Here is a 23,088-nt window from a genome sequence, read left to right on the forward strand (position 1 = left end):
CTGGATTCGTATCTGATTCCCCAGGACCTTGGTCTTTCCCAGGAAGAGCAGTGCCTTGGGCTGTATAAAGGAAGGGTGAGGCTGCTCGTCTCTGGCTCCAGCAAGTCAGATGAGGGCACCAAGCAGCAAGTCTGGAGACAGCACCTCCTTTGACATCCATTTACCCATAATGAACCAGGGACATGGCTTCATGCCCTTCTCAGGGCCACCAGGACTAATGGCAATAACGTAGAGACAGTGCTCTCCAACAGCCTGGATCTTGGTAGCGCAGAATATTTTCTCTCTGATGAAGAGCAGTGCCTGGCAGTGCAGAGGGGCAGCAGAAGGAGCCAAGAGGTGCTCACCACGCTGATCTACCAGCATTCAGGCTGTTTGCCACTCTGCTCCCAGAAGACTAGGCAGCTTGACCTCACAGAGAAGAAAGCTTTAGAGTGCATGGACAGGATTTGGACAACACTGTAGGCAGCAATCCCCTTCCAGGCCAGCAGCACCCCCCTCTCTGAAAACCTCCACACTAGGGGTCCCCAGTCCCCCCCAGCACGACCCTGACCAGCATCCAGCCGGAATGACACCTGCACCAGGCAGGCAAGGCTGGATGCCTCTGCAAGACAGACAGCAGCCTCTTGGAGATCTCTTCCCCACCCAGCTCTCCTTGGCCCTGTCCCTGCTTTATTCTTCCGCCTTTTAATACATCGGATGTTACTCAAGCCCACTGATTGTTCTCCCTTTTGTGCTGGGGCAGACAGACGGGCTCCCCAGACAATAGGCAGGCTTCACCAATGACTGGGAAAGAGAGGTGGAAGATTTACTGCCATGAGGTAATTGGCTGGAGGAATTTGAACTTTCTTTGCTTCAGGAACTGCCTCCATTGTCCTGCCTTGTCAGCAAAGTGGAGATAGGGAGGGTCCCGAGCAGTGTGCTTGCAACAGGCCAGGTTTGCCTTCTGAACGCCAGCTCCATTCACAGACCCGGCCCAGAACCTGAATCCTTGGGCTGTGACTGTTTTCTGCCTCTGGGTGCAGCTTACCCCACCTGCTCTGACACTTCTTTTGCCAGATTTCTCAACCATGTCTGATTGGTGACCCCCCTCCCCCTTATTCAGAGCATAAAAATGTCCCAACCCTTTTTCATTTACCCCATCAGTAAGAATAAAAACATCTCCCTGATGCCTTTGATAGTGCATTAGGACGTGGACAGGCAGCATCACAGACCAGATCATACAAGCGCGTGGGTGCGTGGTGAGGCCAGCGGAAAGTTGGTGCAAAAGGTGAGGTCCTGTGGTCTGTGTGGGGGTGAAAAGGTATCCATTTTCAGATGGAAGAAACACTTTTGCAACTTGCAACTGCCGGCACGGTGTTTTTGCAATCTCTTCTTGATGTGGGTGTAGCAGGCACAGATCAGGAAATGCTGCACTAGCTATGCTGACACTTCATCATCCTTTTTGCTGTGAAAGGCCATTTTGTTGGGATCCACAACAACTTCAGACTGCCACATTGCTTAGAGTCTTGACTGCTCCAGGCAGGTCTTTAGTAAATGGCTGGTTTAACCCCATATGGGTCCAGTGGTTTCAGCTGCACAACTTTGTCATGTCATCTCTTGATGGCTCTGGGTTGCTGAGTTTTCCAGCTATCTGAGGTTATGGACTTGGACATGCTTAGTCGTTGTGTAAGTGATCTGGTTAGAAAACTAACAAGATACTCCAAGATTACTTGTTTTGGGGGGACCCTTTAGCACACCTTTTGCACAGACATTGCCAACAGGCTATCATGTGGAGACATCTAGGTAGACTATCTGGGCAGCAGCCCCCTCCCTGTGCTCCATGGACATTGCTTCTGCCGCCTCAGCCCAGAGACAGGGTGGGAGCATCAGGGTGGGGAATGTGCTGGGGATGTGCATAACCCCAACCTTTGTGGACCCCAAAAGCTCTGGTGCCTGGGTGATAGGGGAAGGCCAACAGAGTCCATGTCCCAGGGTCGTGCCTCTGACACCCCTTGCAGATAACAGTGGGAGTTGTCCAGCGATATCCTATCTCTGCACGTAACATCACTCTTGTGGTTTTCTGCCCTAGTACCAGCAGGAAGACCAGTGCTTCTCAGTTTTTGTAAATCCCTAGATGCAGGACCTAAATTATATTTAAAAAGCTATTTTAAGTTTTATTTATGCTTCTGAATTATCTCAAATTCTGGGGCTTTTCTTCACTTTTCCTGACTCCCTCCCCATATGCAAGGTCAGCCATTGGTACTCAGATAGGGCAACAGCTGGGGTGGCCTGTGAATCCCACCCCAGAGCCAATTCTGATTCCTTGAGAAAGGTGATATTTCCCTTCTCACTCTGTCCAAAACCACCCTCCTACACAAAAAAAAAAAAAAAAAAAAAAAAAAAGAAGGCAGGAACATTTGTAGGAGCAATTTTTTTTGAGATTTCCTTTACTCAAAGTCTCATGAGGAAGGCAAAAATTTAACACTGGCCTGGGCACCATCAGAGGCTCATCCATGCCCATAGCTCTGGCATCAAAGCCTTGTCTAACAGGGCCCAAGGTAGGGATCCAACTCCCAGAGCCAAGTGGTCACAAGTGGTCAAGCCAGCTGCCTCCACACTGTGAGGACAGGGCCCTTTGTGCCCTTCCCTGCTTCATGTGCTCGGTGGCCAGCACCAGGCTTCAGGAGTCTTAGCACTGGCCATTGCCTTGCGTGAGCTGATGCCACAGGATTGATGCAGCCAGCATGTTGCAGCCCATCACAGCCAGTTCTGCAAAACCCCTCCCAGATACCCATTTCAGGACAGCCCCACTACAAGGACATGTGTGCCCTCCCACCACAATGCTGGGAGCACATGGTTTCAGCTGGTCTTTCAATTCTCAGCCTATACACTGGCATCACAGCACAGGGAGCTGGAGAGCAGGGGAGAGGGCTGGGGCAGAAGAGGAGTAAGATCCTCTCTCAGGCCCCAGTGTTTCTGCCAATCCACCCAGATATTTGGCCACAGGATGTTGAAGAGACAGCATTATGTCAATGCCAGCATTATGTCTCCAGCAGCACCTAGCACTACCCAACACCCAAGAAATAGAAGAGGGCAATTTTGTGCACTTCTTTCCCAGCTGAGATAGTTAATAGTTGGCCATGCCACAAAGCAGAATGGTTTAAACTATTTTTGGGGCAGGTTGAATACAATAGAAAACCAAACTTCTGTTCCATAAAAGCACCTGCCAAGCCGAACTCTAAATATAAATCATCCGCAGTGCCAGACCATCCCAAGCTAGTTCTGCTCCGGAGTGAATTACTGCTTTCCATTCCTGCTTGAGCGTATTAAATGTATTCAGCCTTGTCATGATGTGATTGTTCCTTCTCTGACTTGTTTTGGCACAGAGTGCACCATCTCCAAGATGAGTGAGCTGAAAAGCAAAGCCTGGACACTGTCACATTACTAAGCAGGTGTTAGGTTATCACAGGATTTTCTCCTCTTGAGGCAGCCACTCTGCAGATGTTGTATTAATCCTGTTTGCAATTTTCAGGGCCTTGCTTAAGGTTCTTTGAAAATCCCAGCCTGCACAGGTAGCCCTCTATCTCGACAACAGCTTCTCACAGTCATGACTAAAGTAGTGCCACAAACCAGATTAAAAAAGCAAAGTGCAAACCTTAAGGGAGGTTCTGCTGCCCATCACTGCAATGGGCAGCTCCCCTCTGGGCAAGGCAGGCAAATAGGAGCATCCTGTATCCCTGCGATATGCCTCCCCACTGGTCCGCCTTCACAGCATGACAGGGCACCTGAATCCGTGATAAAATGCACAGGGACACCTTTCTTATTTCCCCACAACTGTCCCCCCACCTCTCATGTCTCTCAGTCATTCTGCTTGAGGGAGGACCCTGCTGACCTGTCTGCTGGGGTCCGAAGTGTGTGAAAGACAGCAGTGACAACTCAGAGGTATCTCTGCCAGCTCTGGGCTGAACACAACCGTCGCTCTTTGTTTGGCCAAAGATTTGCCAAAGCCTTTTGGGGCTGGACGCAGTTCCCCATACAGGGGCTTTAAGTGCAACCTGAGATAGCCTGTGGTATCTCAGATGTCCCCGTGGTGAGCAGATACAACACAGGACCCATGGGAGATCCTCAGCATGGTGGCTGGAAGCCAGGGTGACTGCAGGGTCAGTGCAGACAAGGTCCCAGTTGGCTGGATGAAGCAGCTGCTGTTTGGATCCTGCTCTGGTGGGGGACTGACCCTGGACAGACAGACTCCACCTAATCCTTCACAGTACAGCAGTGCTGACAGCTGGACCTCAGTGTTGAAGGCACAGGTGAAAATCTGGGAATAACACACAGCTAAAATGGTGTTTTTCTCTGACAGTTGTCAAATGACTGGAGTCAACACTTCTGCCAGCTGTCAGCACCCCAGCAGCCCATCACAGGAGCCAACAGGGAGCTGAGAACCAGGGAAGCACAGGAGTCCAGCTCCAGCATCCCTCAGCTTTTTAGGGTTCTCTGCTCCAGAGCAGAGGGGACGGGCACACGATTCCTAACGCCAGCATGACCTGACAGCAGCAAATGCTGGGCACAGACAGCCTCAGACCGGGCAAAGCCTGAGGATGCCAAGGACACTCCCTTCCCCCATACTGCTGGTGCCTGTGCAGGACACACCCTTGCTGTGCTGGGCAAGAGTTGTGCTCACTGCACTCAGGTGACTGGTACCTGTGGAAAAAAACTACAGTGAGAGACAGCCCAATGCCTCACATCCAGAACTGCAGCTGGATTCAGAGATTTTTAACCCATTTTAAATCCAAATCAGGCAGTATGAGGAGGGCTGATACCCACATAATATGAGTCACATGGGCCATAAAGAAAAGCTATAGATTGTTCTGCTTGAAAATCAGGATAGCCAGGACAGTTAGAATGCTGACACTAAATCAGCACTCTGGTGTCAGTGCTTGGTTGCCCAGCCTGGGTTCACGGGGTAGCTCTGAAAGCAACACTTGTAAGAGAAGGGCAGTGATGCTTGAGGAGAAACTTTGCCTCACAGTGCACAAGCCAAATGGGAACATTCACAGCAGCCCACCTTCTCGTGTCTGTCGACCAGCGTTGCAACACACAGCTGGCACCAGAGCTAACTCAAGCAGTGTCAGAGACGCCAGAACTGAGCCTTCCACCCATTTCAGGCATGAGAACACAGCCTTGGCTCTTTCAGTTGTTTATGACACTGAATTGTCTTTGCCGGTTGGTCATGGTGGCTGGGAGTGTTTAGAAAGTGCCATTTAAACACAGGCTTCTGCAGCACAGCCTTTCCAAACCAAATGTGGAAGGGCCAGCACTTGAGTGTTTCTGGGGACTGTTTCCCGAGACAGAGCACTGCCTGCCCTGGTCCCTCCTGCCAGCTCCCAGGCTGACACGGCTCCTAGCCCTTGAGCAGCAGTTTAGAGGCCAGGGAGCCATGCTCATCACTGCTGTGTCTGGTTGCAGGTTGAGACTAGTGTTTCTCACTGCAGGTGGGCTGCACACACGTTCTCCACAGCTTGTCACAAGTCCATGCATAGGCCTCACACACACTCCATGCTTACAGCCCTATCGAGCTCTTTGTAGTGGTCCAGACCTTGCTGGAACCTGGGCTGCAATCCTGACCACCCCACAGCAAAGGGTGTTGGGGATCTACACAGGTGTAAGTAGTGTTTAAAGCAAAACAAGGTACAAGAGAGAGCTGAGTCTGGGAAGCAGCTTGGCTGGGTTCAACAGACCACAGCACTCACTGTGGTAAACATGATCTTGGGGGTCAGGGGGAGTTCAGGACTGGCTGCAGCATGATGGTGCAAGGATGCTGGTGTAGGGCATGGTGCTGTACACGACCAAGATGGAGATGGGGCTTCTCCTCACCTCTTGGCCAGGCTCTGCTAAAGGGAGAGCCTCTGTCCTCAACACCTTCCCTGGATAAATCCCACCTGGGATCTTAACTCTTGGAGAACTGCATGCTTCATCTTCACAGAGCTTTCTAACAAATATTAGAGAAGCACTCCCTTTCCACGAGGTCAAGGATTTGGGCATAAAGCCATCAGCTTGCATCTGGCAGAGTAAATCCTCATTTTCCTCTGACTTAAGATCTTTTTTTTTACCTTCTGGGTAAGAGAAATCAGTTATCACTGGAGCTAACAGTCTGCTCTGAGGAATCACAGGCAGGAAGACACAGGCTTCACATCTAAGTCTTTCCTATTATTTCTTGCCAGCAAACGTCTTGTGCTTTTCCAGGAATTTTACGGGATCTGTCCAGAAGTGCCAAATCAGGTACAAGCCTCCATACCCTAGAAACTGGATTCCTGTTCTTTGAGAGAATGACGCAATCTGCAGCACTGACATTTGCCAAGTCCAAGAGGTCACATGCAAGGGGAGGAAGCCCATGTAAAAGTCTCCAAATGCCAAGCGCTGCTCCCTCTGCCAGCTCTTTGCTTGAGCATTGGTCTCTCACTGACCCTTGAGCCACCTCTCTGCCCTAGCACGTGGGTTTTCAGATCGGGACACGCACAGCCCTGGAGATAACACAGACAGCTTCAAAGTCATGTGCCAGTGAAATACAGAAACTTGTCATCTTTCCACCAGGGGCAGACAGGGAACTGCTGTTAAGGCAGTCCTGTGTTTAAGCACAGCCCAGCACCAAGACCAGGGTTCCCATGGGGCCATAGACCTTTCTCACAGTGCTCACGTCTGGCACCCCGCAGGGTCCCATGCTGGTAGCTTGCCCATGAGCAGAAAAAGGATCTGCTTGTGATGCGCAGGGTAACCAGGTTTCATTCTGAAAAACAGTTTCCTAGAGCAAAAAATGCTCTTCATCAAATGCAACAATTTCAAGGCAACACGCAGATGTGGTTGAAATTTTTGAATGAAAACATATTGGAGATGTTTGAATCTGAAGGATTTGTTTCAATTGGGGTTTCATTTTACTTCTGATTTTTCCAGATTCAGCCTCAGGTTAATATGTGCAGGTGCTGTCTGTCATTAAATATTGCATTGTCATGTTGGCTTTTAGTGAATGAAATGTTTTGATGTCAGCATAAAGCATTTCAATCAGCCATTCTGACATTTTCAACTAGAAAATATATCAGAATTTTTCCCCTGTAAAATATTTCTAGATTTTGCTTTCTTATTCCAGTTAGTGACAGACACAAACTCCAGTAGTGCGTCTCCTCCAACCCTCTAGTTCACATGTACTGGTTTATTTGCTAGTCTCAGGACTTTGAAACCAGACTCTGCCCCATACATCAGCTGGTGTGTGCGCCCCCCCCCCCCCCCCCCCCCCGAGATATGACTTGCCAAGGGGAAAGGCAGCCTGGCCCAGCGCTCTTCCAGTACTGCCTTGCCCCCATCAGCAGCTTTTGCCTCCACCTCAGGTGGAAGTCACACACCGTTTGTGACCACACAGCCTGCCTGATGCTTTCTCTGATTTTTTGCCAGCCAGAGAACTAATAGGAATAACTGGACGCTGCCAGATCCTCTCAAAGTGAAAGAAACCGGCATGGTTACATACACTTCTGGTCAAGTCTAGGCTATCAGTTTCCTGCGCGCCATCCTTGGGCGCCTCCATCTCCTTTCAGTGGGTCTGAAAGTAAATGGAGTGGGGCTGGAGGTCATGGTCGGTGATTCCTGAGCAACGCTGGGTGGGTCTGAAGTTGGCAGTGAGGGGAGGAGCTGTGCAATGAAGAGAAACACGACAGAGGCTGCTGCTCTGGGCCAGAGGTGCAGGGGTCTCTCATGTGCACAAATTAACTATGGGCACCTTAGAAAAAGTCCAGCAGTGCTTTCAACTCCCAAGCAGAGGTGGGATTCAGTATTCAGAGAGCTTTTTTCTCTAATTCAAATACTGCCTCTCCTTAGACTTCCAGCTGATGCTTTTCCAGGATATGTGGGGCCAAACGCACTTTGTACAGACTTTGTGCAGCCAAAGCAAGAATGTGGCTGACAGTGGTTGCACGTGCCCCTGATATGCCGTTGGAAGCATGTCTATGACACGTGTGTGCAGACCACACTAGCCTAATGCCTGCTTCTAGCCTGCTCCAAAAAGGATATCCAGAGCTCACAGCAAATGCTCTGAATCAGTCATGGGTACCAAGCTGGTAGTCCAAAAGCCCGTCCCAGTCAAAGACACACTCAGGAAGCATTTGGGCCACAGGATTATCCACACATACTGGCCCAAGAGGAAAGCTGGCCAGCAGGAAGCTGTCATCCAGCACAGTCAGGCTATTGCTTTCAGACACTGGCTCATCAAAACTCACCAAGAGCCACTGGGAGCAACAAGACTTTCAGGAATATCTTCTTCTGCGTTGCCTGGCTGTACCCCCATGCCTCAGCTCCTAGGAATCAGTGGTTTAGGCACTCTTGAGCCAGATGTAGCATTAGACAATCACCCTGAATAGTCACAGGTAGACCTATCCTCCCTTAATTTGTCTTGTATCCTTGTCTTCTGTCTTTATAGGGGGACTCTACAAAATTCTTTATCAGCAATTTGTAGCTAAAAAATACATCATTCTAGTGCATCAAACCAGCGTCATCTTCTCTGTCACACCTCTCCTCACACATCTCTTTGCCAGGCAGAGGAGTCCTGGTATCTTCACCACTACACTGGCCCAGCTCCTTAGACCCTGTTCCCTCTCCTGTGATCTGTCTGCTCCCTTAGTGTCTGCTTTTTTGGTACAGTCCAACAAGCCATGCTTTTCAGGTGGATCATTTACTCTCCCAGGAGTATCTCTGTAGCAATTCACTTCTGTTCCCACCACGTGGGCTCCAACAGGGGCTCAACCATTGCGCTCCCACTGCTTCCTCCCACATTAACTGTGCAAGTGGCACAGGGGGGCTGCAAAGCCCTTTACTGCCCTGAAGAAAACACAGGCCTGTGCACACTGCAGTGTGCAGTGTAAACTGCCCACAGAGGTCTTCTTGGAGGGACTTAGCAGGGACCTGGAGCAGGCAGGGCAGACCTTAATGAACAAGGTACCTGCTCAGGCACTGCGGGTTGCAGAACTGCTGGCAAGTGACTCTGCCATGGAGATTCTGGCTCCCTAGAACAGCCTTGTGGCTCACAACCATGCTTGGCTTGCCTTGACCCGCTTTCTATCCTTCTGCATTGCTCTTCCTGAGACACAGCACCATGCCCCCCAGCCAGCCCTCAGATGAGTGTGGCTAGTGTCCCAGAGTAGAGCTGGGTAAGAGTTTCTCAACACATTTGTCTTCATAAATATCCTGCCTTAATCAAAGCAGAAGAGGCCAACTTGAAAGCACAATATTTCTATACTCAGCTGATTTCAAGGACATTTGCGTGGGGAATGTGACAGATGCACCAATTGCATTTGTTTGCTGTTTACTGCTCATTATCTCTTTCAAAAGGCTTTGGCTGGGCAGCAAAGAGGAAGATGCTCCTGGGTTTACCTCTGCCTGGTAGCTGTTCCGGGTGTTAAGAGGATACCTACTCTGGCAGGGTGTTCCAGGACAGCGACTGTTCCCAGACAGGTCTGTTCCCAAGGAGCCCAGCAAGTGGGGAGCTAGAGCCCAGCAGAGACCTGGAGAAGGGCAGGGAACAAACCCACATTCAGGACACAAGGGAATGTGTCTTTCCAGGGATCTAGTGGAGACCATTTAGCTGCTAAAAGTCGGGACATTGCTGGGCTGTGGCTGATCCAAAGAACACAGCAGGCAGAAAGGACATTTGCTTGCAATCTTATTTTTCTTGCTTTAAAAAAAAAAAAAAAAAGGTCCTTGCTCTCATTCATACCCCAATATTTCTTTTTCGTTTAGAGGTTCTTTTGGTTTTGGTGTACTCACACTAAGGAAAAAGTTCATGTTGACCCAGCTCCAACACTGGTCAACTCTGAATCCCATTTATGTGAGGTAAAAACATAAAAAGAGTTTTAAAGAAGTTGTTCTGCTTGGACACTTCCACGATAGAAAGTATTTTTCTTTACAAATGACTTTTGGTTTAGACTGTTCTTTCTGGGATTATTTTTTTAAATGTCAAAACTGGAGGGGGGAAAAAAAAAAAAACCAATACATTTTTGATCAACTCAAAATAATTGTTTCTGGACTTCTGTTTCATGGGAATGACCTAAAATATGAACTTGCAGAATGGTACCAGAAATGGAAGATATGGTCCTTGCCCAACATCCAAGCCAAAGCAGCCTGCTGCACTGACTGCTCCATCTGCAGGGTGAAAGCAGAGGGCCTGGGGGGAGGCTCCATCAGCCTCCCCCTCAGTTTGGTGTACAAGATTCCCCTACACCAGTCAAAGCAGCTCTGTGCTAATGGGCACTTCTGCACCCATAGGCCAGAAGATGTCAATGCCCATCATGCTCGTAAGAGCTATATCCAGCAATACAAGCCATCTTCTCCCTGCCTTGTCACAGCACAAGCCATACAGACTTTTCTCTGGCAACTAACAGTTGCAGCCAGGAGACGGAGCCCATGAGAAAAATGTCTAGGAGCACATTTAGCAAGATTCACATTTTGCCTTTTTGGAAGAAATGCCCCCATGTTCTGATCCAGGTTTCATCTTTGCCTCATGGCACAGTGACTTCTGGAGGCAGGTCCTTGCTGCTTCTCAGCCGTATGTCTTCCATGTGGCTGCAGCCTGTTCTGCCAAGCAATCTGCCCTTCTCCCTACCCTTGGCTGAGCACCCCACACCTTCCTTTCTCCTCTGCTGTCAAGGGAGAGCCCTTCTCCTGGCAGACCCTGTGGGCCTGGGAGGAGATGGTATTCACTGACAGCCCTGACCTGGCAGATGGTTTCCAAAAGTTATTTCTTCTTGTTCTCACATCAACCATTCCCAGGGGTAGAAATTCATTACACCTCTGCTCAGTCCCTTTCTGCTGTCATGCATGGAGAGCACATAACATGGTGCAGAGCCAGGGCAGCTACCGGTGGAGCTGGAATTGGAGTAGCCAGAGTGGCGTGAGAGTTGTGCTTGCCGTAGATTACTGCTTTTCACTGCACAGACCAGACTTCTGAAGACCTGATGGTGCAGGGATGGGCTTAATCTCACCCTGGCAAACTGGCCTTGGCTGAGTCTTTATTATTGAAACATTGTGGAGATCTCGGATAGGGCCTACACATGGGGGATGATCTAAAATGACTGATCTATTTTCAAACATGGAGAGGTGGGAGTAGAAGCACGTTCTGCTTTTGCCTATTGCAGTGATATGGGATTGAAGCAGGGCTGGTGCCTCCAGATATGGTGTAATGCAAATGAGCTCTTACTGCTTTGATCTCTTTATCTTCCCTTTCTCCTTTTCTTTATGGAGACTACCTTTAGCGTAGTTTTCAACCTGCAGGCTTTTAGGAAAAATTTCAGCTGGTTCTATGGCTCCAAGTACCATTCTATCCTCAGCCCCAGCTTTACCCCAAGCAATTCAGGCATTTTGTGGTGATCTCGGAGATTTCAAGATAAAGAGGAAAGGAGATAACAAGAACCTTTATGAATCACTCTAGTATAATCTGAAGAATTTCTAAAAGCATCATTTATTGCCTTTGGGCTTCTTTTCTAAAGGTGGTGTAATTGTGCGTTTTTCACTGGAAGCTAATGAGAGTGGCCAGAAGGTAGGTAGAGACATTGCTCATCTCCTAGTGATTTCAGAGAGACAAGAGTGTTTCATGCCTTACAAGAACAGGTCTAGTGTTGGACCTTTCCAGGATAAGGATGGGAATTTTGGTCTGGTTTGTACAGTTCCCCCAGAAATCAGACTGCTGGACTGGGAGGCCTTAGTGCTGTAATTGTGCAATTAATTAATCAAGAGGATACCAGGTCATTAGCTTCTCCCCATAATCATAGGAATTTCTGCTCAAACTGCCTGAGTGTAAGGAAGGTCTTTTTTATGGTCCAGGAACCCGTGTGTTCAGCAGCAACACTGAGAGGAGCTAGATTGAGTCCGTGCTGGGAAGAGAACCCATTAATATCCTGAACATCTTGAAAAATGCAAAGATATTCATATAGTGGAGCGATTTAGGGCTTGAGAAGCTAGTCACCATTTGGGATTCTTAGTAGCTTCCTGTAGGCTCAAAACCTGAGGATAGCAGTTAGATATGTTGAGATGACCTTGTCTCCTTACAAAAGAGGACCACAGGGTCCATGTCCCTAGATACTGAAAATCCTGTCCAGTGGCTGGAGCAATGTCTGTCATCACTTCCAGCTGTTGCCACATGCACAGGATTTCACTGAGGTATGAAAGAAGCCAGAAACCTATAGAGTACCCCACTGCTGACTCCCTGAAGGTCTGTCCCTTGAACCACACCCTGAGCTTGCAGAAACCTTGTAGATCAAAGATCTGCTTGAAGGCAGCTACTTCCCCCTGCTCTCGTGGGAGGAGGCCACAGGCATCTCATCATGCTGAGTGACAGAGGGACCGCTGGAGAACACCTCAGGGTACTGAAGCCAGTGACCAGACTTTGTGCCCCTTTGGAGTACAGAGAGAGATGACTGGGGAATGTCTTCTCCCAGCCATAGCTAGGAGCTGCTCTTTCTGTAGGAAATCTCCCAGTCCTGGGATGGCCTGCTGGAGAGCACCGTCTCTCTGCCAGTCACGTGTACTTTGCAGATCTTGAGTCAGATGTACACGTGGCTCTGAAGGCTATGTGCTTGGCCTCAGCCAAAACTGCAGATTTCACCTTCCAACCCTCCTGACTGAGAAGTCGTAGTCTTGTGTTACGCCAGTGTGGCTTCAACCTGGTTTGCTTTAGGTGTGTTGACTTCTGCTTGTGTTAATTCACATTAGATGCATCTCTGGGGAAACACTTTGCTTATAGTCTGGGAAGAGGTATATCAGGAGCTTTGCGGGTGATGGGCAGGGTTCATTGCTCCCCAATTTTGTGGGAAGCTTTTAGACACCTTGTGTTTGTATGAGACACATCAATACCGCTGTCCCTAGAGGTACATCCATCCTGGGGATATTGCTTAGGCCTATCTTGGGCAAGTATCACAGGGCGCCCTTCATGCAGGCCCACATATTGTAGCATAAAAAACTTCCCTCTTGGCCTAAGAGCATGCACTTCTACAAGGTCCCACAGGTGCCTTCACCAGAGCTGAGTCTGCTGGGACTGTGCTGGTCCCCACAGGGACATCCATGGCTCCATGTTTCAGAGTGCCAGCACCACAGGCTGCATCCCACCTGCCCGAACAATTATGCCAAAGAAAAATTCCTTTGATCTTTAAAGCTCATATCATCCCTGAACTAAAACACTGCGGTAATCATCTCATAGCACTGGTAGAAAGCATGGCAGACAGTCCTACTGGGGTACCCAAAGCATGGTGTGTGTCACATCATTTTTTGGTAAGGAAGATCAGCTAATCAGTGAATAATCAAAGGTTGTTCATGAAAGAAGGCGACATCAAAGCAAATAATTTAAGGAACCCCTCGAGGGCCAGAGGAGTTGTAAGGTCTGAGGCTGAATCACATGAGCTCAGTTTCCATGAACTGTGTCTCAGTTTTCCTGCAGGTACAAGTTAGAAATGCTTACGATAAATGTTTAGAATTAGTTGAGGAAGGGGGGGATGTTAAATCACACTAATTACAGACATGATGGCTTTGGTGCAGTGCCATTTGAAAGCATATGTAATTTCAAAACTTAATGCAAGAGGCCTTAAAAGACATTGCTTCATGGGTAAATGGGGGTGATACCAGAACAGAGTTTCAGTTCCGGGAGTAGTAGGGTAGCTCAACTTATTGTCAGCATTTCAGACCACAGCCATGCAAAACGATTTGACAGTGAAAGGTTTCATGCCTTTAGTTGATAGCTTGCAGGCCAGTCACTGGGGAAAGAGGAACATGGGAGCTCTGGGACAGGAGAGGAATGGCTTGTGTCAGTGACTAATGCACTGTGGTGTCATGAACTCAAAGGCAAGAATCTGGACAGTTCCTCTGGTGGTCATACATTGCAAGCCTGGGTGAAGTTGCAGCACCCCATTTCCTCTCCTACCTTTCTAATTTCTTTTAGAGTTAAAGGATCTGAATTATGTTCTTTGTGCATTTCTATAATGCCTGCTATGGTACAGTCCCCATCTTTGCAGTGGTTTCTCCAGTGCAAATTACAATAGCCATGCTTAGATATGAGTGACCCAACACTTGTTTGACTCCACTGGATGCTAGTCACTCAAAAGAGACAGCTATTTTGGAAAGTCACAGTCACTGACAGAGGTGAGAAATGTCAGAGGAGTCTCTAATCCATTCAGGCCACGAATCCCTAATCCTTCTGCCAGATGTTGCTGAAAAAACAAAAATGCAAAAAGGTTCAAATACCATGGGTTCCTTTTAACATTAACTAAATGTAGCTAGTTGAAGTAACCACCCCCAAACACTTGAAGAGATAAATAGCTTCTCTGATTACTCTGACAGAAAGCATTTCCACTCTTGCATGCGCTGGGGATGTACATAACACAAGAAACATAAGAGCAAAAGCACGAACTTGGGAAAACACAGCAACAAGTCAACAACATCTTTACATGAGTAATAAGTCAAATATTTACTCCCACAACACTTCAGGCAAGAATCCTGTGCCTCAGCTTTCACACAAGCATGGACAGTCTGTGGAGAAACATCTTGTACTTTTGTGGCTAGCAAAATCACTGGGTCCAGGACTGTGCTCAGGAAGTTCATTTCCAGCACTTGGAGAAATTCATTCTTCCGCCACAGAATCTGTCCTTTCAACATCCCCTCCATGCTGTCCTCGTGCCATGGCCAGTCCAGGAACGCCACCACACCAAGCCAGGTGTGATGTCCAGAAGTGGTGTCCAGAGGAGCTGATGTGTGGCCTATATGGGATCTCACACTGGAGAGTTAACAGTAAAGCCGAGTTATTGGCACCATGTTTGCCTTGCTGGTCATTACCTAGCAGACCACTACCAGGGTTTGTACTATGGGCCTCCCCTTTCCAGCATTGTGAGTGTAGATGTGCTGTGCTTGAGTCCTGTAGGACTACAAACCACCAGAGCATCCAAACACTCAAAACATCAGTGAGTTTTAAATAAAATGACCCAAAATATCCCCCATGCAATAACCTTGGAAATCAGGGCTGGGTTTTTCTTCACTGCCCCAAGAGATGGTGGCAGAGAGACCCTTCCCTCAGACCTGTCTGTGGCCAGGCCAAGGGTGTAAGAGGGTGAGAGAGAGGGGAGCGGGGCATTTAAAGAAAAACCATGTGAGGTGGAGCCCTGAGGCTGTCAGAGTGGTGGGATAATGGTATTTCTCCATTGCCTTTTGGAAGATTTCTTCAGAAACCAGTATATTTTGTTCCTCTTCAGGTTATGGACCAAGGGGGAGGAAAGAAGGGGTCAAAACATCTTTGACCTGCCCATTACTGCTGTGCTGCTGGGTAGGACAGATGCTGAGGGTCTGTGCATGCCTGCAACCCCTGCCCACCCAGGGGTGCAGGACAGCGGCTGTCCTCATCACTCCTGGGAAAGGGCTGGGCACCCAAAATGCAGTTCAATGAGGTTTGACAAGTGTGTCCTGCAGCAAACAAGTATTCCCTACACTGCCAGCAGAAGGCAAATTAAGGAATATGCCTCGGAGTTTCAAGGAGATCTTGGAAGTTTTAGAGTTGTGTTTTGTTTCATAGCTTTTCATTTTACGTTATTTTTCGTTATTTTTACATTGTTTCACAACATGTCAAAACATCAGGCTAATTCATTGCAACATAAACAGGAGACACTTTGATGTAGGAAAAAAAAGATGTTTTAATGGGTGCTAAGTAGCAACTGCCCTTAGGGATTTAAAAATAAAAATAGAAGCGGCACAAAATAACATTTTAACCCTTCTATTGTATCCTGGGATCATCCAAATATAGAATGTAGCATTGCACACAGAACAATGCAGACAATAACTTTATTTTTGCATTCATTCTCAAAACAGAATTTTGAACTCCTATAGGTCTTTCGTAGATTTTTCCACCACTTCTTTGGAGAGAAGAAAGTTATAAAGAAAAAAAAACAAACTTTGCCAGGAGTATCTTCAAATAAGTCTGATGAAACTGCACAGTTTTGTCACAGGACACATCTCCAGAGGAATTGTAAAGGCAGGCTTCAGACCCTCCCTAGTTGTAACCCTGTCTCCACCAATGCCAAATAGATCTGGTCAGAAAGTGGACGGTTTTTGTGGAAAATGGTGCAAAATGAAGAAGCTTACACCTCCAAACTTTTTAAGCCTCTTTACTAGCAGAACTCGGGCATTTTCTCACTGAAGAATACAAAGGAATTTCAGTACTTTTTTCAATAAACCTGCTTTCCACTGAAGTGATTTCCTACCCAGAGCCCAAAGCCAGCCTGTGATGCTCCAGGGCATCTGATATATGACCTGAGGTCTCAAGTCGTGGGTCTGCAGCATCTCAGTTAAAATGACAGTGTGCTGTGCAGATGGCAGCCAGCTCAGAGAGGTCCCTCTTGTATGGCTGGATTGTGCTGAGAGAATTTTCTCCTTCATGTTTCAGTCCTTGTCCTTGGCACAAGCCTCCTTCCTCCATGCATTTGTCCAACGCCAAGATAGATTCCCACTGACATTTGGTGGGGGGGACATATTGTTCCTTAGGCTCACAAGTCTGTGAGATTTACAGCAGGAAAGAGTAAAGTAAAATGGCTTTATTTTTATGTTGTGCCCTCTTATTCTCACGTTATGAGACACCCATCTGCCCTGCCATTTATTCTAAGCTGTCCGAAGGAGCCAAGCACTGTCCTGTCTATAGACAATGAACAAAAATCATCCCTTCTGCCTCACAGGAGTCTACCCAGTGCCTCAGATGACATTTGTCTTGGATTGCTTTGCTTGGTAGGGAATTATGTCCCATCAATTCCCACTGGTTTTAGCCACAATAGCTTTTAATTCAGCCTCGTCTTTCCTCATAGTTGTAAAAATTAAGGCTCACTTGCAGTCACCTGGACACAGCTTGCTCTAGACTTGAGTAGCAAGTACAGTTTTCTTCATGTGCAGCTGCTTGTGAGGGCAGGGTTGCAGCTATCAAGTATCAGACATCCTGAAGAGCCTCAGAGCCCAGAAGCATCCTTGTTTTTTCCAACTACCAACTTGTCTAATGCACCATTTGCTGCAGACTTTGCTAGATCATCCTAAGGCGATGACCGCTCTGCAGTGGGTGGCTCAGTGGCTCTGTAATGTGCTAAGGGCTTCAGACTCAGCACACCCCTCGGACCCATTGGGTCACAGCACAGTGTCCTCTGGGAGGGTCTGTCAGACCCGAAGCAGATACGAGGTGAGCCTTTAGCTGGACATGGCAAAGACTGAGACAAGCACAATCAGATCCCTCTCACCCCTAAACTCAGAGTTTGTCAACCACAGAGGGTTTGTCCCTCATTCCTGGTGTTGTTCTCTAGTTTTTCCAGTTTAGAGCAGCCCTGTCCAATAGGATGTAGCCAATCTTCCATGGCTTGCTCTTTCCTCAAAAGCAGCTGTCACAGATATGCACTGCAAAAGCTCCCTGTTGTGTCTGGCATGACCAGTGGTCACAGGAAGATACTTTTGGGCCCAAGGAGATACTGTCCTACTCCAGAGTCACTGGGCTTCCTGTTCACTCTCCAAAAATTGTAAGACACTAATACTGCTTGTGCTGTTAGGAAATGTCCTAACTTGCTCTAAAACTTGGAGAAGCTCAGGCACACCCCCCTGAGGGGACAAGTGTCTCTCTAGTTACTCCTCTCCATCGTTCTGCAGGCAGAGCCTGGGCTGTGATAAGGTGCTAATGCTGAAATGCTTTTTTCAGGGGCTTCTTATATTCCCTCTTAGCAGAGAGGAGGGACAGAGCCTGGCATTGGGGTTTATTCTGTGCAAACCACAGTATGACTGACCAGAGACTACTGTCTTTCTTCTCCGCTAGAGATCTGAGCATGAACAACATCAGCCGGCTGCAGCCCAGCACTCTCCGTCACCTTCGCTTCCTGGAGGAGCTGTAAGTACGGAGATGCCCCACTGGGCAGAGCATGGTCGGGGTGGTGGAGGGACACTGGGGAGGGTGCCTGTGGCTACAGGCTGAGATGGAAGGAGGCTGCACAGTGGGAGAGGGTTTATTTGCTACTCTAGCTCAGGGGTTTGACTGAGGTCATTATATTTAGGCTGAGTGGGTGCATGTGCCAAAAGTCAAAATAAAGGGGGACCCGATCCTTGATGCAAAAATCAACACTGTACCCCAGAGCAGGCCCAGCAAACTGGGAGCTTCATTCACCCTTCTGCATACAGGGTCCCCCTCACAGCCTCCTGCAGTCCAGAGACACATTAACTCCCAGGCACTTTGCAGTTCAGATGGCAACGAGCCTGCGCAATTGAAGTCAAAAAAATTTGCCCCAGAGGCTGTGGGGGACCAATGTGTACTGCGGTCTGAGCAGGCACAGTCAGACACAGCAGCAATCACAATCCTCGGGGATCAGCATGTGGCTGTGTGTCAGTGAAGGAGTGGCCCCACCTCTGAAACTGTGAAAATTAACCACCAGCATTAGAAACCACTGGAATCCCTTGGGAGTCCCAAAAAATGGGACCCTAGTGGGCAGAATATTGAGGCTGGCCATTTCTGCATGGGTAAATTGCACCTATATGGTCTTATTCCGCTTGACCATGAGAAATACCTCCAGGTGTTATTCACATGCTGTTGCTCCTGTCAACACAATAGCTTCTGTTTGAAAACACAGTTTCTTCAAAACGCTATTATTACATCACATGAGATACTAATATTAATGTTGCATTTGATGTATATGTTGTAAATTTGCTGTATATATATAACACTTGCTACAGCTTAATCTGTCTAAATGAAACAACTTGACTTTACTGAATCAGTTCTTGCAGCCACCATTATACACGACATTGACATTTCAAAAATGGGATTTTCTAAAATGTCAGAATTTCCTACAGAATAGGTGTTTGCACTACCCTGAAAGGAGGCATTTTCATCTCCCAGATGTGCTGGCCCACATATTCTGCAGTGGAGCGACCCTGAATCATCAGCATCCAGTACTGCAGTAATGCCAGTGAAGTGCACAGATTGTGGTGCTGACCTCCTAACACCTTACGACACGAGCTCTGCGCTGTGAGACGCTGTGCATGCTCAGGCACCGCTGCCATGAGCAGAAAGTCCCGTCTGTGCATTTAGAAAAGAGTTTGCAGATGAGTGTACATCCTTATGTGGACACACATATGAGAGATGAGCTTACTTCTCTCAACATTCGGTCTTGACTAAAGAGACCAGACCAGATACCAATGTTTATTATTCCCATAACAGATCAAATCTCATAATTATCAAGTTTTTAATTTCAAATGGTCTTGCAACTCATCTTCATCTGCCTGTAGTTTCTATTCATTAGACTTGTAAGGACACCAGCTACCCAAACTTCCCTCCCCCTTAGGCACTTACAGACTGAACAGGAGTAATTTTTTATCCTTCTTTAGCTCCGGAGCTCAAGCTACCCACAGAAGGTGGGTTTTTCAAGACCTTGCATCCATCTTGCAACCTTTCTCTTTCCGTTTTGTCAACCTCTGTGTTGAAGTGTGGACACCCATAGCGCTGACTGGGGGTAGTACAGCTTTTCACATACAGAGACCATACTCTGTTGTATACAATTAACAGTTGTCTTGCTGCAAGCAATCGTGTCCTGATTACATGTCATGTACAAACAGAACAGTCTCAACGAGCAATGAATAAATATTCATAGGCTCCAAAAGAGCCGGCTTCCCACAGCCAAAAATAATTACAAATGAAACAGATGAAGAGGAAAAATTTAAACAGGAAAATCTGAAAAATAATTGGAAGTTGTTAGAGAACATTTCACTAGAGGTTCAAAATGCCACAAGTCCTCATTTGGAAAGCAAAGGTATTTTGACTAGGAAAAAAGCATCACAGTTAGGAGAAGAAATGGAAACTACATCACCCTCTGTGCCAGGAGGTGCACAAGAATCAAGCAAACAAATCCTGCCTGTTTATACATGCTCAATAGAAATTTGTTCAGGTTTCACAGCTCAAATCTCTGCAGATTTCATCTACCCCAAACATATTCCTTTGGGTCTACTGGGGTGACATGTAGCACATGAGACCAAACCTTCTGCCTACTTCCCCATGGAAGAACTGCCCATGCTGGGTCATGCTAAGTGAGTGAAGACCAAAAAACCCTTCTGAGCAATGAGGGACAATTCAGGTATCTCAGTGTTAGTGACTCCTGGGGAGGAGGAAGACCTGCCTGCCTGCCTGCCCTCCAGGCAGACAATGAAGAGGACCCTGCTGCAGCCCATCCTTGCTGCAAGTGCCTGTCTTCGGTTAGATGGAAACCTTTCAGTAGGTTTCTCATTTCCAGGGATTTTGGGTGGCCTTACAGCCCCAGACTGCCTCATACACTATTATGTTCCCTGTTACATCCTTGATAAACTGGGTGAGTAACAGGGTGAGCAACTGAAGACAAAACTTGCAAAATTCAATTCAAGGTGAACTAAAACTTATGTTCTGGGGCTTTGGTCAATCCAAAAAAAGTTCTAACCTGAAAGAGGAAAGTTTGTTTCATTTTCAGGTTACTTCTTAACCTTCACTCTTTTACTTTGGGTCAAACTTGAAAAGAAAATTATATTTCAAGTATTTGCTTTATTGCAAAGATATTTATAAAAGATGCTTGAACATTCTGAAAAAAATCACAGGTTCCTCAGCCAGGAATATTTGCCAAATTCAACACAGAATTTCAAATCTTCTTTTCAGTTCCCCTGGAAACTTATATTTTAGAGATATTTTTACCTTGGTCTAATGACCAGAAACATCCCAGAAACTCCTGACACCCCTGGCCCTTGAACACATGTGAATGTGATCTGTAACCCTCATCTTCTTTGACAGTCAGAGAAAGTCCATGTTCCTCTGCCTCCTCCACAAGCAACTCATAGTTCTGCTCTCCCGCTCTGCTGCTGCCAATCTCCTCTCTTAGATCCTGTCCCAGTAGCCCAGGGTCACAGCAGCTTGGAGGAGACCTGGTGTTTCACACCTTTTATGATTCCTCCTCTTTCTGTGCCTCTATTTTAGCACCTTCTCAGGCTCTTCATGAATGTGAAGTTTCATGAAAGTCAGAGACCAGCTGGACTCAAAGCTCAGCTTGTGCATGGAGCTGGGGTTCAACCAAGGAACAGGAATAATGGGAAGGGGAAAGAAAGCTGCAAAAATGAGTAGATGAAGCCCAAGTGTCCCATGGACACTGAGGACAAATGTGCCTTGTTGTACATCCTTCAGGCTGGTGTGGAGCACTGTGAATCTGCTGGATCCACCTGAGCCCTGAGTACGTTAGTCCTCTGCAGTCACCCATGCCGGATGGGGGCATACAAGGAACAAGTGAGAGCAGAGTGGCATGTGAGGGTCTTGAGGACAGTGGAGCAATCACCCAAGCCACATCATGATGTCCATACAGGCTCTGTCCCACACGACATTTCTGCATTGGCTCTAGTCCCCTCTGGAGACCAAAGGACCACGTCCCACGAGGGATTGGAGGCAACACTCTGGGTAGGGCGCAGATGAGGGCACCAGCACTGCTCCAGCTTAAACTGCTCGCTCACTGTGTGGTCTTGGTAAAGTGATTTTCCCTGCCAGTGCCTCTATTTACCCATCCATTCAGCAAAGAGAACGGGCCTCTCAGGTGTGCCGGGACCTGTTAGTCATTAGTTTTTACTGCGAGCTGCTCAGGAAGGTGTTGCGGATGCAATTAGCACTCATGCTCAGAGGCTGCCAGGAGACCAGATTCTCCAGTCTCAGCTAGCTTTGAAGAGGCAACACCGCTGAGGACTCCTCTCCGATGGCTCTCCATCAGCCTGCGCTCTCCTCTGTCACCACCAGCCTCCAGCTCCAGCGAGGAAACAGAGCAGAGACAGGGGAGGCTGTGCCGTGAACAGGCACGGTCCCAGCCCCGGCACTCACCCATCCTTCCCTCCAAAGAAAACCTCCAGTGATAGAGGTGTTCAGACCTGGGCCTCACACAGACAGGGAGCAGCCCAGAGTTTAGTGTGTCTCCTCTTTGTTTCTTTTTTTTCTTCTTCTTTACTTTCTTTCTCTCTTTTTGGCAGCAGGAAGATTGTTTAAAGTTGCTAATAAATTCCAGTTAATGAAGCCTGAAAAGCCAGAGCTGGGAGCCAAGAGAAACAAGAGCAATCAGTACAGAAGGAATAGAAAGAGGATCTTGAAAGCCAGCCTGGGAATAATAACATGTTGAAATGTGTTTGCCGGCAAGGGCTTTGTTACCGTGCTTTGAATCCAAACAGGAGCACTTGGTGCCAAGAAGAGAAACTGCAGCCAAAGGCAGGTGTTCATTGCCATTCACCTCTTGCTTCAGGGCACAGCGGCAAGATCAGACCCCTTCCCAGCCACTGGCTCTTTCACCTGCCTCTTCTCAGGCCCCGAGGGCAGAGGGACTCACCATCACGGGGAGTGCCATGCCTCTGCATCGATGCAGGCACAGGACCCACATTGTGGCCTCCCCTTGCAGGCTGTTCCCTTCCCCAGGCAGCTCGTGCAACTCAAGGGACCGGAGGCCAAGAAACAGCACAAAAGCAAAATGAAATAAAATGCAGGCATTTATGCTGAGAATGTGAACACAGCAGCCCTCTTCTTCTCCCCTGCACCAGGGGAGAAACCCCCTTCTCACTCCTTTTCCCATGCAGGTGCAAGGACCAGTGGAGCCATCACGGGTTACGGAGCACAGCACTGCTGCACTCCTGGTGTTGGAGCACCGGCCATTACCCACATCAGCTCCCAGACATCTGAAACATCCATCTTTGGGGGTATTGTCCAGCACAGGGTGTCACTCCAAGGCAATCTTATTCTTGTAAGAGGCAACACTGCAGTAATACTGGTTTTGGGGCACGAGTCCTTCTTGAGAGTGGGTGCTGACATTTCTGGGCAATGTTCAAGTGTGCTGGCACAGTGATGAAAATCCTTGCCTGGAGCAGTGCAGTAACATGTCTGGAGTAGGGTACTCCTAGGAGAGCAGTTTTGGTGGTTTTCGATGACATAGCAGGCTGCAGAGGTCTCTGGTAGAGAGACAAATGCTTGCAGGGCCATGATCTTGCCTTGCCATGCTGAGATTTGGAGGCAGCATCACTTCTTCCTTGGTAGCCACCTTGCCTGACAAAGCTCTC

At 47.9% G+C, this 23,088-nt stretch overlaps 1 protein-coding gene across 1 annotated transcript in view; it reads left to right on the forward strand.

Annotated features, from left to right (window-relative positions):
* The window catches only part of LGR6 (leucine rich repeat containing G protein-coupled receptor 6), a 147,099-nt gene that overhangs the window by 34,411 nt on the left and 89,600 nt on the right, over window positions 1-23,088 (forward strand). Inside the window, exon 2 of the mRNA XM_074893547.1 lies at window positions 17,825-17,896. Within this exon, the coding sequence (XP_074749648.1) occupies window positions 17,825-17,896 (72 nt within the window). The remainder of the gene's footprint in view (window positions 1-17,824; window positions 17,897-23,088) is intronic.

This window comes from Strix uralensis, chromosome 24 (assembly GCF_047716275.1).
Source record: "Strix uralensis isolate ZFMK-TIS-50842 chromosome 24, bStrUra1, whole genome shotgun sequence".
Lineage (NCBI taxonomy): Eukaryota > Metazoa > Chordata > Aves > Strigiformes > Strigidae > Strix > Strix uralensis.